Here is a 15905-nt window from a genome sequence, read left to right as displayed (position 1 = left end):
CTTCATGAAGGCCTACCGGTCCCTCCTTCTCTGAAGGCTCATTCCACTAGGTCTGTGGGTCCTTCGTGGGCAGCTCGACGTGGTGCCTCGGCAGTTCAGATCTGCAAGGCTGCTACGTGGTCTTCTGTCCATACCTTCGTGAGGTATTACAGGTTTGACACCTTCGCCTCTCAGGATGCTTCCTTCGGGCGGCGGATTCTCCTTTCTGCACAGGAGCGTCCCCACCCTTAAAGGATACTGCTTTGGGACATCCCCAAGGTATCCTGTGGATACCCTATGGACCCTGAAGTAGAAAATATGAGATATGGTAAGAACTTACCCTTGTTATCTCTATTTCTACGAAGTCCATAGGGTTCCACAGGACTCCCGCCCTGTCGCACCTGTGCTGCAGATGGGCTTTGCTCTGGTCACCGGTTTTCCGTCTCCCTCTGGTGAGAATGTGATTCTTGTATGTGTCCAGATCTTTGTTCTCTCTCTTCCTTCTCCTCCTCCGGCCTATGGCTTGGTAACTAACTGAGGTGCCTTGGCTCGGGGGCGGGGTATAGGAGGGGGACCTAGTGCATCCTGGGAGGCTGAAAGCTTAACTCTTTGGTGCCCTGCGACTGACGTCACACCTATACCCCAAGGTATCCTGTGGAACCCTATGGACTTCGTAGAAATAGAGATAACAAGGGTAAGTTCTTACCATATCTCATATTATATGTATGTATATATATATATATATATATATATGTATCTCTCACACCTCTCTGCATATGTAAATGTTTGTGTGTGTGTGTATTATATATATATAAAAAATTTTTTTTTTTTTTATATTCTTTTATTCATTAGTGTGTATTATGTTGTCAGTTGGTGCCTCTACCTGAATTTACCCATCTTTCCATCAGGTCCACTTGAACTTGCTGCTGCTGGAAGCCAAACTGCAAGCTGCTCTGCTATATGGCCTCAGGGCAATCACCCAGTATATGACGTGAGACAAAAGATCCGGAATCCTGCCAATTAAGGCCATATCAACCCAGTCATTGCTGCATGAATAATGCATATTTGCACAACCTAAGGGACAACCTGTGCTGAAAGTTATCTTCAAGTATATGGAGAGTTCTTCTGTTCGGATCAAAATGTTTGCACAGTTCTGTGAGTGTGATCTTACAGTTCAAAATAATGTGCTGCTCAGGATGATACTGTGTGTACCTTTTACAGTTGCATAATTTCTGTATATACACAAGTGTCTAACTTTGTTTACATGCTGCACAGCTTTATAGTGATGTATATTGCACAATGCAAAGTAATTGAGCATATCACATGCTTTGTGGTTATTTTTTATATATAAGCCCTCATTGGTCTGCATGGATGGAAAACATCCTCAACATTTTCTTAAACAGTCTGTGTGAGAAACATGTTGCACTAATAAGCTGTTTAATTTATAGTCAGATGGGGTTGGCTGCAACTTGGTTATCCACTGTAAGCTAGAACTAATATGATGACATATTGAAGGAAAATGTGCTTTCACGTGGAGCATATTGGGGTCTTCTATGTTGTGTTAAGTTAAAGCCAGTATGCGGTAATGACATATGTTTCTGACACTACCTGCTTGTGTCCATGTCTGATCAGTGAATATTTTCAGAGTCTGAAAAGCATGCACACTTTAACATTGTTGATTTATAACCAAAATTTGTCAGTAAGGTTTTCAGTGATTTTTTCTTTTCCCTCCACGTTCTGCTAAGTGCAGTATTTAACGTTTTACAAGGTTATTAAGCTAGACTCTATGTATTGTGACTCTTCTACCTCTGATTCAAAGGCACCTTTAATGAGCATAGATATTTTATACTGTGTTTTCCTCAGGGTTCTAGGACTGTTGATTGTATATGTTGATGAATAAGAGGGGTAGATAGAATCCCTCAACTACTTTTTATATCTTTACTTCTGAAAGCTTGTTACAGCTTAATTTTGAATGTGTAATAAAGATTTTGATACAAATTTGGATTTTTCATTGAATCAGTAGTCTAACCTGATTTGTCTTCAAAAGTCATCTTATGACTTCTCTAATGGAATTGTATAGTACCTTTCTAAAAATGTATATCCAAAGGCTTTTACATCCAGTAACATTCTTCTCCAAATATAAGGTTTGACCGCCATCGTCTTTCTAGGGAAGATCTTCTCATGTAGTAAATATTCTGCATTTACATTCGATACTGCAGATAGAACTACTTAGAAGATAATGATGGAGGAGGGAAAGAAGTAATGACTGAAGGTGCCAGCTCTGTCTGAAGTCTCCCACAAATGTATTTTCCAGAATATATAAAATATAACAGAGCATGAACACCAAAGCATTACTGTGACCCAAAGGTTTCTCACCTGAGATTGCAGGACCTTGTGTCTGGCATCAGTTTATGCCAGGTATTAGTGACTTCCTGGTTATTGCAGCTGCTTTTGTGGTCTTATTGGGGAAAGCAAGAAGTCTGTTCTTCGGAGATGCAAGGATAAATAGGTACTTCCACAGATTGCAATATGTGAAGCAGGCCAACTGTCAGTGGCATCCGGTCAGGATGCCTGCGCCGGAATCCAGACACCTGTCAGAATCCCCTCACCGGCATCCTGGCGGTAAGTACTGGGGTTTAGAGGGTTAGGCACCAGGGAGTGTTAGGGGTAGGGTTAGGAATACTGACTGACAAGTATCTGCATCCTAACCCTGTTGGGATGCTGGCATCTAGAATTTGACCGCCGGGATCCCGTACACCCAACCGCTGTCAGTGTTCCGGTCAGGCCAGTCCAACACTGTCCCTCAAATATAAACATGACAATTGCTCTGCTTCCTTCACTAGATATCAGAGTTCGAAACATAAGCTATGCTTTTTATATGGGGTGAGGCCTACAGAACCTCCCCAAAACATAGTAATTAATGGACACTTGGGTAATTGGTTAACACAGCCTTCCACAAGCTGGAACTAGGATGCAAGAGAAATTTAACCAAAAAGTGTCAATCTGCTGCACAATTTAACTTTCTGTGGTGTTTGGGGGAGGAATAATAGAAATTCTACACTGTCAAAATACTGTCCAAACTATTCTATGTAAAGACAGGGAATGTTAGTGCCACATATTGCAATATACATGAGTCAAGCTACCATTTCTGTGCTTGAACCTTTGTCTTTTGTGAAGACGTTTAATCCAAACAAGTGTGTGTGATATATATATATATATAACACCACACTTACCTTTTCAAGTATAAACCCCAATCATTACCAAATAAATGGTGCACTGAGGAGAGGGGTGGGTGGCCCTGCTAATCAAACCCCTCCAGCTCCACTAATTTAGAAGCTTGCAGTTATTGCCATGAGAACATTCTCTTGGTTTAAATGGCACACTGTTAGACTATATCTATTTATGGACCCGACAATAACATCCCTGATTTCTTCAATGGTCTGTTCTACTGATCCCTTCTATTACTTTCTCCCAGGATCATTTGATTGTGACAGGGGAATAGACCTATCCTTTGAAACTTTGCAGTGTGTGAAAGGGTTTATTGAATGGATGTTCTGTCTTCCACAGGTGACTACACTTCCTTGTATTCTAGCACTGATTGTTTTCACACATTAGTCACCATTTCTGAGCGGCCCTGCTACTTATATTGGTTTGATGACATGCCTGTTACCCCAGTATATGCATCCATGCTCCTACACCACACGCCAATATGACTATCTCGTAAATCTTTATTAGACAATGCTACCTTCAACTCTACATTGCAAGAAAGCAATTAAGAAATTCTGCTTAAAATATGCTTTTCCTGGCATATGCTTTAATTCTAGCAGAATCACATATGGCTACGGGTAGGTTTCCATATTACTTGTCGTACAGTAATCTAAACAGAGCATGCATCTATCCACCTTCTAGAAACTTGTGAGCTCTCAAATAACAGAAATGTTGGCAGATGCTGTGTATTACAAGAGGAGGGATACATTCATGTCCTAATGGCTGCAAACATTCAGTCGCTCTATCATGAACATATTTTTCATTGAATGCGATGTACTGTTCAATGCACAAGTGCAGGCTAAAACTGCACAGAATCTACCCTGGCAATAGACCATAAACATAATCGGTAAAAAATTCCAGATCCTGTAATTGTTATACTTTACATAACCTACACTTTTGGTATTACTAAGCTTGAGATAATTGATTTTGTAGTGTTGTGCCAAATGTCATCTATACATAGTATAAAATAGTCCCTGGTAGGCGTCTATCTTTTTGGGCTAATCTCGAGAACCCCTGGATAGATTGATGTAGTTTTCACTATTCTATATTGATTGTAGAGGTTTCCAAACACTGTTCTCAATGCACCCCAACAGTTCAAGTTTTAGAGACATCGGTGGTTGAGCATACAGTATGTGGTTAAATCAAATTGAGGGACTAATTAAGTCACCTGTGGTCAAGCATGGATGCCCTTACTACCTGAACTGTAATGGTGCGTACACACACAGCGATCAGCCACCGATAAGATATTGCTGGCTGATCGTCCTGCACCCTCCCTGGTGTGCTGGTTGTTTGATATCAAACATCCAGCACACCACCAATTCACCGACTATAGCCTTGATCGCGGGTCCCTATAGTACCCTGCTTGATATTGAGCAAGTTGACCAACATGCACGGCCGATGGACGATATCGATATCCTCCATATGTGCCTGCACATCGATGGTCGATGATGAATTGGTAGGGACCACTTAAATGACCGATTTGAACGTTATCGTTCAAATTTCTCATTTAAATCGCTATGTGTGTATACACACCATTATGGTGCCGTGAGGACCACATTTGGGAACCTCTGCTATACAGCATTTGTCAAGTGCTTTGTTTGGGTATGCTGCCTAAACCGTTAAAGATGCATCACAATGCTGAACTTTTTTTTAACCATATATAGATTGATACATTTGGAGAAACCAGATAATACGTATGGATGCCCTGTTTACTGATACAAAATTTCAGTTTTTCCCTTTTTTTTTTTTTTTTTTTTAAACTCCTATTTCATTTTTGTGAAAAAGGATTCTTTAATATCAAACGAGTAATTCCTGTTAAGTGTCTGTGACAATAAATAAAGCACAGGGACAGAAACTTAACGTGGCTGCAGTTGTCCTATGTGGACAACTTTACGTGGGTCTTTTGCATGTCACATCAAACTAAATCTTTTCATGGTGACGTCAGGAGGGAAAAGGACTAATGTCAATCACAAGGCAATATTATAAGACCTGTGTTTAAAAAAAAAAAAAAAAAAACTATAGCAGAAAATTCAAAATTGCTCTCGTGAAGCTGCGGTGGGTTTCTAGTAAAATATACTGTATGACAAGATTACATTTTGCCTGTATAATGCATTTATACTAAAGATATTTGGTTCACTATCCTGCCTATAGAGAACAGTCTGGTACTTACCCTCTTCCTTAAAAATGTAATTAAGGTTCACATGTTGAAGAAAATATTTAACTGCCAGTTAGCAAAATTTTTTAAATTTCATTTGAAATGCAATCATGGTTAGCACAGGCAGAGAGAACTGAGGTATATAAACTAATAGAATGTGGAGAAAAAGCATTTGGTGTTGAGGAAAACTTAAGGCACACATCCACTAGATGACAGGCAAATGACTGCACGATTACGACATTATAATCGTGCAATAGTTTGTCAGTCTGTGATGTGCCTACACTGGACGAGCAGTCATTCAGTGAAGGCACATCAATCATCTGCAAACATGTTGAACCTGACGATATAGTCAGGTTGTACAACATATTTGTACGACAGATGTCTAAACGACCAGCGGAAGCGCACATTGCTGGTCGTTTAAGACTTTTTTTCTTAACTATTTTCAAACGATTATTTAATTAGATCGTTATCGTTCAATAGCACAATTTAATTGTCTAGTGGATGTGTTACTTTAGACTGAAGGTGTCAAGTCAGGATGTTTGTTGATACAGATAACAGGTGGGATATGTGAGTTACTTAACATACTGCTTGTAAGGTTTTCACTATTTCCCTTTTAATATTGCAATTAAAACTTCATGATCTCTGGGCTATAACCATTTTGTTCCAGTGGTTAGAACAAATCATCCTTTTTCTAAGACACTATGCTTTTTTTTTTTTCCAGGGTCCATAGGGTTCCACAGGGAGACCTTGGGGGTGTAGGTGGTGGTTGAGGACTGGGCAACATGCAGTTAAAGCTTTCAGCTCCCAGGATTCATCGGTTCACCCCCCCCTTGTCTGTGCCCGGCCAGAGTCTGGTCACCATTATGCAGTGGACTGCTTAGGCAGCCCAAGAAGCTTTTATTTTATGATTTATTTATTTTTTTTAATACTTTTCCAGTTGAGCGAGCAGTATGTGGTTAAATCAAATTGAGGGACTAATTAAGTCACCTGTGGTCAAGCATGGATGCCCTTACTACCTGAACTGTAATGGTGCGTACACACACAGCGATCAGCCACCGATAAGATATTGCTGGCTGATCGTCCTGCACCCTCCCTGGTGTGCTGGCTGTGCAGACTGTCCACAGGATGTCTGCGCTGCCGCTCAGTCATCCCTCCACGCGCCGCAATGCTAGCTTCTGCTGGGGATTTTGACGGGCATCCCAGGGTCCTTGCTAGCCGGCACTGCAGACACCCAGACTGCAGCCTGGACACAAGGGGACAGGTAAGGCTGGTCATCCATCGTGGTGACCCGTGGATTGGCAGTCATACCTCCAATTTCGGGACAGACCGGAGGAGCTGAGAGTGAACACAGGCTTTGTCCACAGTGATCCACTAGACCACAAGGGTACATATGGAGTGGGAATCCAGCTCCCCGGTGGTTCAAAAAATCAGCATGGGGAGGTCAGCTTTCCCCATTAAAGTGACCCCTCAGCTCTGGGCGCCATTCCTCTGAGATCTCTCTTCCCTGAGCTGCTATCCTCCTCTGGCCACGCACCCTCAGAGGTTTCCGGTGGCCATTTTCTCCAGACTCAGCCGCAGCTCTCTCAGGGAAACTCAGGTTCCGGTCCCCCTACATACCTCTCCCTGGAGTCAGGTTATGTAGCGCTATAGCCTACCAGATGTTGAGTCACTGACCACAGAATCTGTGTAGTTGATTGTAGTGCTATTCTGCAGTTATATTGTATTTTTGCATTGTATGTGACTTATGCTAGCTCTGCCTTTCTGTTTATTTCTCTATACTTTGGTTACACAGAAGGAGAAGAGAACGAATAAGACTGTGTGGGGGCACACTTATAGGGAGAAAGAATAGATAACTCCTTATTTTTAATTATAAAAATTAAAAGTTAAGTTTTAAGTAATGAATAAAATATTAATGCAAGTTTAATTGATATTAGTCACCGCTACATGATGCAAAATATTAACTTAATATAGTCCTCAAACCGTATCATACTGTGATTTCTGTGCCAGTCATCCATTATGCTCTCATTAATATTCATTTGTTAAAGTTAAATAAATTTCCTGTGTATTGTAAACTTCCGATAGAAACGCTACAGTATTGTTGATTTTGTATAAACAGATAATACTGTGATGGAATCAAAACTCCTTCAAAAGAATGTGTGTAGACACCCACGTTATAGAGTATTACACAAAAGAGGAACAAATAGTATTTATACTGAAGGGGCCATAGGGAATCCACAGGATACCTTGGGGAATAGGCGATGCTGGCAGACATCCGGGCACCACAGAGTTAAGTTTTCAGCCTCCCAGGATGCACTGGGGTCCCTCTCCTATACCCTGCCCCCAAGCCTCAGGCACTCAGTTTTCGTCGGTGCCCGGCTCGGTCAGATGCACCTGTACAGAGGGGGGGGGGGTCTGTTAAGGCCCCTGAAGTTTCTTCTAGCAGCTGTGTCTGCACACGGATGAGTGCACAGCATGGACAGTCAGTACTGACGTCCATGCCATCACTCCACCCCGCTGGAACCAGAACGCCAGTACTGATCCGGGGATCCTTGTGGGTAACTGGGGTCACAGCTAATGGACTGTGGCCGGATTTACAGGGGACAAGGTAAGTGTCGGGGTCTCGCGGCGGGTCTCCGCTCAACAACACATTCCAAAGTCCCCAGGCAGGCTGCTCTCTGGGGACTGGCTGCAGCCGATGCACAGCAGCCGATGCCTCCCCGGCTGCACACGGCCTTTCCACTGCGTCTGGCATCTGCAAGCGCTCCTCCCCCGGGCCAGCCTCCTTTCTGCTCCTCGGCAGCCATCTTCTAAGGACTTGGCAAGCGCTGCTGGACGCTGATAACGGTGGCATCGTGGTTTGGGTCCCCCTGCATACCTCTCCCCTGGTGCAAGGTCAGAGTATGCAGCGCTGTTTCCTACCAGGCTGATGTCTGTGTAGTTGATTACAGCGCTGATAGTGCAGGGTTTATTCTGCATTGTATGTGACTGCTGTCTGTACTTTCACTTCTCTGTCAGCCATTTTACCTATCCCTATCTTCTCTGCTAAAGCCCTTGTGGTCCGGTGTTGCAGGGTGTTATTGCCTCACTATACAAGTATTTGTCAGTGTGGTGTGTCACATACAGCTCCGGTTCACTCATGTCTGACAGTGAACGTGATTTTCCTCTTCAGCCAAAGTGTACTATATGTCTTGTACCACTGGTGGAGGGTGATGGCAACTCTGAGGGGTTATGCAAGGCGTGTTTTCGACAAGCACACCCGATTTCTGTCACTGCACCTGTGCAGGAGCCACCCTGGGCTTGTTTTGCTAAGGCACTTACAACCCTAGTGGCCAGCTAGCGACGCCCCCTGCGTTTCCCCAAATGGGGTTCTCACAGCAGTCTATGGTGTTGTCTCCCATACAGAGGTTCCCCAGACAGTGGTACCCCAGAGTCTCCCGCTCTCGCCCCCTCAGGTCACACAAGAGCCTGCGTGGGTTAGTTCGTTGTCCACCTCGGTGCAACACCTGTCGGACGTTTTACAGGGAGAGCCATCATTGCAGCCGTATAAGCGGTAGCTGCAATCTCAGACTGATCACTATGATCAGGATGATGTGTCGTCTGATGACGGAGAGATGCTTGACCTCTCTGACCAGGAGACTTTCCGTACTAAGGAGACGGAATCTAAGTCTAAGGTCTATATACCGGGCCTTATACGTGCGGTCTGCACGGCCTTGGTTATTGAAGATGATGATCCCCCTGTGGCCAAATTCAAATATGCCTTTTTCAAGGATATAAAAGGTGACACTACGGTATTTCCCCTATTTGGTCAGCTAGTGGATCATTTAGAGGAGGCGTGGAAAACTCCAGGTAAACATTTCCAGCCTCAAAAGCGTTTGGCAGTGGCATATCCCTTTGCGGAAAATTATGTCTCCAAATGGGACACCCCTCCACAAGTAGATTCTCATGTCACACATCTGGTGAAGAGTGCTACATTGCCTATGCCTCCATGTCCTCCTTAAAAGATCCTACGGATCGCGAGGTTGAAATATGTCTCAAATCCATGTATTCTCTTGCAGGAGGGGTATCCAGACCGGCTATGGCCGTGTGCTGCGTAGCTAGAGCCATGGAGCGTTGGGCTGATGCTTTGGAGGCGTCTCTGGACCTGGACTCATCACCGGACCAGGTGGAGATGGTGGGTAATCTCAGGGACTCAGCCACTTACATTAATGAGGCGGCCTTCGATATTGGCCTTCTTGCTTCTAGGATCTCCTTGGCAGCTGTGGCAGCTTGTCGCACCCTGTGGTTGCATTCTTGGATAGCGGATGCTGATTCCAAGAAGGGATTAGAGGGTTTACTCTTTAATGGAGAAGTCCTTTTTGGTCCTGATCTGGACAAAATTGTGGCTATGCTGGTGGGTGCTAAGTCTGCGTGCCTGCCATCGGCTACTGTACCATCAGGGTCGGGTTCTTCTTCCTTTCGGCCCTATAGAACCCAGAGTAAGCCCAGGATGCAGTCCTTTCCGAGACGGCCTTCCGCCAGGAAACCTAAAAAGCCAAAGAAGCAGGCTTGGAGTACCAGACATCCTGCTCCCAAGTCCGATGACAAGCCTTCGGCCTGACGGGCCTCTCTTTGGGGGACCCCAAAGTGGGAGGCCAACTTCTGCAATTCGCCCGGAGCTGTGGTCTGACCACCTCAGACACGTGGGTAAGAGAAGTGGTTTCTCAGAGGTACGCCCTCTCCTTCCGTAGGAGGCCTCCCAGCAGGTTTTTCACCACGGGTCTTCAGTCCAATCAGGACAAGGCCCTGGAATTCAAGAGGGTATTGCGCTCTATGCCCCAGGATGGGGTCATAGTGCCGGTTCATTTGTCTCAGAGGGGATTGGGGTATTACTCCAATCTTTTTACAGAAACTCAATGGGTCCTACCAACCAATACTCAACCTCAAATCGCTCAACAAATTTTTGAGGGTTCCTCGGTTCAGGATGGAGACCCTGCGTACCATCATTTAGCAATGGAGCCTGGGGATTTCATAGTGTCGCTGGATATTCAGGATGCTTACCTGCATTTCCCTATTGTCTCGGTGCACCAGAGTTTCCTCCAGTTTGCAGTGGTCCAAGACCACTTCCAATTTCAGCCACTGCCCTTTGGTCTGGCCACAGCACCTCAAGTGTTTACCAAAGTTATGGCAATTATGGCAGCTCACCTGCGGATGCAGGGAGTTCACTTGTTACCCTATCTGGACGACCTTCTGTTGTTGGCGGGGTCTCCAGAGAAACTGCAGCGCCATCTGCAACTGACAGTCTCTGTATTGCAGACTCATGGCTAGATGATATATTGGAAGAAGTCCTCCCTGGTACCATCACAGAGGATGCTCCATCTAGGAGCTCTATTGGACTCCCAACATCAGAGGATCTTTGTGACGGAGAAAAAGATCTCTGCATTACAGGCGACAGTTCGTCTTTGCCTGTGGAGTCGCCGGGTGTCTATTCACTCGACGATGAGGTTACTGGGTTCCATGGTGTCGATGTTCGACATGGTGGAGTTTGCCCAGTGCCACTCCAGACCTTTGCAGAAGTTGATCCTCTCCAGATGGAATGGGTTGTCCCAGCGGATAAAGACACAGACAATGATGCTTTCCCCGGAGGTGCGTCTGTCTCTGGCCTGGTGCCTGCAGACTACTCGCCTGAACAGGGGGTGCCCCTTTTGGATTGCGGACTGGGTCCTTCTGATGACGGATGCCAATCTACGAGGCTGGGGAGCGGTGATGGGTCCTCGCTTCTTCCAGGGAAGGTGGACACCAGCAGAGGCTGCTCTTCCAATAAACATATTGGAGCTTCGAGCAGTGTTCAAGGCTCTCCAGCAGGCAAGACAGGTCCTGCACGGAAGACCCATGTAGGTACAGTCAGACAACGCCACCACGGTGGCTTATATAAATCGCCAAGGAAAGACCCGCAGTCAGGCGGCTCTGACATAGGTGTCCTGCATTCTAGCCTGGGCGGAAAGGCATCTCACTGCAATATTGGCAGTGTTCATACCAGGAGTCCTCAACTGGGAGGCAGAGTTTCTCAGCCGTCAAGACATGCATCCAGAGAGTGATCTCTTCACCAGGAAGTGTTTTAGCTACTGGTGAACAAGTGGGGCCTACCAGAGATAGATCTCATGGCCTCCCGACACAACAACAAACTGCCGGTGTTCGGGTCAAGAACAAGAGATGCAAAAGCTTATCTGGTGGACACTCTGTCGGTCAGTTGTACATTCCAGTATGCGTACCTCTTCCCTTCATTCTCCCTTCTTCCTCGAGTGATATGCAAATTCAAGCGTGAAGGCAGCACGCTCCTACTGATAGCTCCAGCGTGGCCCAGATGGCACTGGTACTCAGACCTTCGGAGTCTCTCAGTGGACACTCCGATGCTGTTGCCTCAACGTTTGGACCTGTTATCTCAGGGTCCTTGTCATCATCCGGACCTGGGTCGGCTGTCTTTGATGACGTGGCTATTGAGACTGCCCTCTTGAGGTCCAGGGGTTTTTCCAGCTCGGTGTCAGTGGTGTCGCCCTAGAGGTTATGCTCCTCGGGTTTTCCGGTTATCCAGGGTGCTGACTTTCCTACAGGCGGGCTTAGATCAGGGTCTTCGCCTTGCCTCTTTGAAATTGCAGGTGTCTGCCCTGTCAGTGTGGTTCCATCGTAGGATTTCTACGCTTCCTGATGTCCGCACCTTTATTCAGGGTGTGCTACGCATTCAGCCTCCCTTTGTTCCACCTGTGGCACCTTGGGATCTGGCTGTGGTCCTGAGGGCTCTTCAAGGACCTGCATTTGAACCACTGGGCTCAGTGGATTTGAAATGGCTGACGATTAAGACTGTATTCCTTCTGGCCATTGCTTCGGCTAGAAGGGTCTCAGAATTGGGGGCTCTCTCATGTCAGCCTCCACTTCTCAGTTTTCATAGGAACAGGGCTGTGCTTCGCACTCATCCGGGATTTCTTCCGAAGGTGGTATCTAGTTTCTATATCAACGAGGAAATTATTGTACCGGCCTTTAATTCACCGGACCTTTCAGCTGGTGAGGCCACCTTGGATGTGGTGCGGGCTTTAAAACTTTGTCGACCGCACTGCTTCTTTTAGGAAGTCGGAAGCAGACATTGGCAGGATGTATTCACTTGGCTATTTCTGAAGTTTATGTTCATGAAGGCCTTCCTGTTCCATCTTCTGTTAGGGCTCATTCCACTAGGTCCGTGGGTCCTTCGTGGGCAGCTCCACGTGGCGCCTCAGCGGTTCAGCTTTGCAAGCCAGCCACGTGGTCATCTGTCTATACGTTTGTACGGTATTATACATTTGATACCTACGCCTCTCAGAATGCTTCCTTCGGGCGGTGGATTCTCATTTCAGCACAGGAGCGTCCCCACCCTACTGCTTTGGGACATCCCCAAGGTATCCTGTGGATACCCTATGGACCGTGGAGTAGAAAATAAGAGATATGGTAAGAACTTACCCTTGTTATCTCTATTTCTACAAAGTCCATAGGGTTCCACAGGACTCCCGCCCTGTCGCACCTGTACTGCAGATGGGCTTTACTCTGGTCACCAGTTTTTCCGTCTCCTTCTGGTGAGAATGTGATTCCTTATGTGTTCCAGACTTTCTTCTCTCTCTTTTGTCCTCCTCCGGCCTATGGCTTGTGACGTAACTGAGTGCCTGAGGCTCGGGGACAGGGTATAGGAGAGGGACCCCAGTGCATCCTGGGAGGCTGAAAACTTAACTCTGTGGTGCCCGGATGTCTGCCGCCATCCCCTATACCCCAAGGTATCCTGTGGAACCCTATGGACTTCGTAGGAATAGCGATAACAAGGGTAAGTTCTTACCATATCTCTTATTATATGCTAAGTCAGGATAAATATACCGTATAAATATACACATAGATGTCACAAATCTTATCCCATCAGGCCGCTTAAAAATAGAAGGAAAAGGATAAAGAGCACCAATATTCACATATTCAGATAATATAGGAAGGATTATAATAATACCATATGTTCACATAAATGTTATATCGGTATGCTCTATATTTTATAAGTATACCAAGTTATCCTATTTGAAATACACTCATGGGTAGGTATGCATGTATTACCAACACTAATTGTGCAGATTTTCCAATATATGGTGTAACATCCTGTAAGCCCACCCTATAAAGACAAGTTTCAGATAAATTCAACATACATACAAAAACATTATAATAGGCAAAAATTATATCAGTATGACAAAAAGTTCCTGGGTGCACCCTTAAAAGTAACTGGGAAGAATTATCACATAATGGATAACACCCTAATGCGGTGATATACTGGGATCTGTTGATCAATAAGCTTGTAGATAATTGCATATACAGGTTGAGTATCCCATATCCAAATATTCCGAAATAAGGAATAATTTTGGCATGACTGATTGAATGTAACCTTTGATTTTTGATGGTTCAAAGTACACAAACTTTGTCTAAGGCACACATTATTAAAAATATTGTATAAAATTACCTTCACGCTGTGTGTATAAGGTATATATGAAACATAAATTAATTTCATGTATGTACACAAACTTTTCTTGAGCCACAAAATTATTGAAAATATTGTATAAAATCACCTGCAGGCTGTGTATATAAGGTGTATATAACACATAAAAGCATTGTGTGTGTATATTGGGGTCCCATTCCCAAGATATTTCATTATGATATGCATATATTCCAAAATACCCCTGGTCCCAAGCATTTTGGATATGGGAGACTCAACCTGTATTTGTTATTGCATAGTTATCCTTTTAGTCATTGTTTTTTGCAATATTGCAATGTTCATAAAGATGGAATATTTGTACACATTGATCTTGTGATCGATATTAGTCCTTATATACTTCCAACAATATTGTGGATTTTGTTCCAAATGCAAACTGGCTGTGTACTGTATACAGATCTGCCAAAATAGACCCCCGTTTTTGCATATTTTTCTATGCTGTCAGTATATATCTTTACCTTTTTTCTGACTTTGCCCTAACATACAGGTGTATTCAGGGTTTATCCCTGTAACTCACATCTTTACAATAAATGTATTGGTGAGGGTTGTCACATACAGTTGGTTACTGCACAGTGCCATATTTGTGCTGTGCGCTCCTGCAGCTTGCCCAAGCCTAATACAGGATCAGTATATTGCATTCCTACTTGTATCCTACATACCCAGTGGTTGCATTATACCCAGTGCCATATTGTGTGCTATACTACTCTACAGCTATGTCTAGCAAAGACAAGAGTAGCAAGCAAGCATCTGCACCCATACTGCTATTGTGCAAATTATGTGCTACAGGCTTAAGTGAGGAGGATTTGATACAAGATGGGTTATGTGTTAAATGTTATACTCCACCAGGCCCAGCAGACCCCCCAGCTCCTGCAGGAGAGCGCCCCTGGGCTTCCTATTCTCAGATGCTGGCTTCTATTGCGGACCGCCTAGCGGTACCGACTGTAATTTCCACTATGGGGTTACCACAGCAGGCCATAATACCCCCCCTCCGGGGCTGCCATAGCAGATTCAGGCAATACAGGTGCCTCCTGTACCCCCTCCATGGGTAGACGTATTCTCTAGCTCGCTAGAGAGTCTGGTGGCTACCTCTACAGCCTTTCAAACTATGTTGCAAGGCGAGAAGGATAGTCATCCATATACAACCTCCATTTGTCCCTCCAGTGGCTCCATGGGTTTCGTGCCCTCCAGGGTCCTTCATTTGAACCCCTGGATTCTGTGAAACTCAAGTGGCTCACAGCGAAGAATCTTTTTTTTTCTTCTGGCTATTGCATCCTCCAGAAGGGTGTCAGATTTAGGGGCGCTCTCCTGTCGCTCTCTATTTCTGATATTCCATCAGGAAGGGCTGTGCTTCGGACTCGCCCTGGTTTCCTTCCTAAAGTAGTTACTAGTTTCCACATTAATTAGGAAATTGTAGTCCTGGCCTTTCAATCACCAGACCTATCGGCAGGTGATGCCTCCTTGGATGTGGTCCGTGCCCTCAGGATATACGTGGACCGTACCAGTTCCCTTCGGAGACTCCTTATTTGTGCTCTATGGATTTCACAAGAAGGGATGGCCAGCCAACAAACAGACATTGGCAAGATGGCTTTGCATAACTAGCTCACAGGCTTACACGCAGGCACGCCTTCTTGTACCTGCTACTGTTACTGATCACTCTACTTGCTCTGTGGGTCCTTCGTGGGCAGCTCGCCGTGGCGCCTCAGCTGAACAGCTTTGTAAGGCGGCCACATGGTCCTCTGTCCCTACATTCTGAGGTTGTATGCCTTTGATACATTTGCCTCTCAGGATTCTTCATTTGGGCGCCGGATTCTCCTCTCAGCTCAGGAGCATCCCCACCCTTAAATGACTGCTTTGGGACATCCCCCAAGGTCTCCCTGTGGAGCCCTATGGACCTGAAGATGAAAATGAGTTATGGTAAAACTTACCTTTGTTAGCTCTCTTTCTTCGAAGTCCACAGGGTCCACAGGGCACCTGCCCAGACGC

General features: G+C 45.2%; 1 protein-coding gene across 2 annotated transcripts in view; it reads left to right on the top strand.

The window, feature by feature from the left end:
* SESN2 (sestrin 2) overlaps window positions 1-1966 on the top strand; it is a 28814-nt gene extending 26848 nt beyond the window's left edge. For both annotated transcript variants that reach the window (XM_088442176.1, XM_088442177.1), the window contains exon 10: window positions 888-1966. In XM_088442176.1, the coding sequence (XP_088298302.1) occupies window positions 888-974 (87 nt within the window). In that variant the 3' untranslated portion in view covers window positions 975-1966. The remainder of the gene's footprint in view (window positions 1-887) is intronic.
* The last annotated feature ends 13939 nt before the right edge of the window (window positions 1967-15905 follow it).

Source organism: Taudactylus pleione, unplaced genomic scaffold, assembly GCF_031769625.1.
Source record: "Taudactylus pleione unplaced genomic scaffold, aTauple2 ptg000305l, whole genome shotgun sequence".
NCBI lineage: Eukaryota > Metazoa > Chordata > Amphibia > Anura > Myobatrachidae > Taudactylus > Taudactylus pleione.
This window is presented reverse-complemented; position numbering and strand designations above follow the sequence as displayed.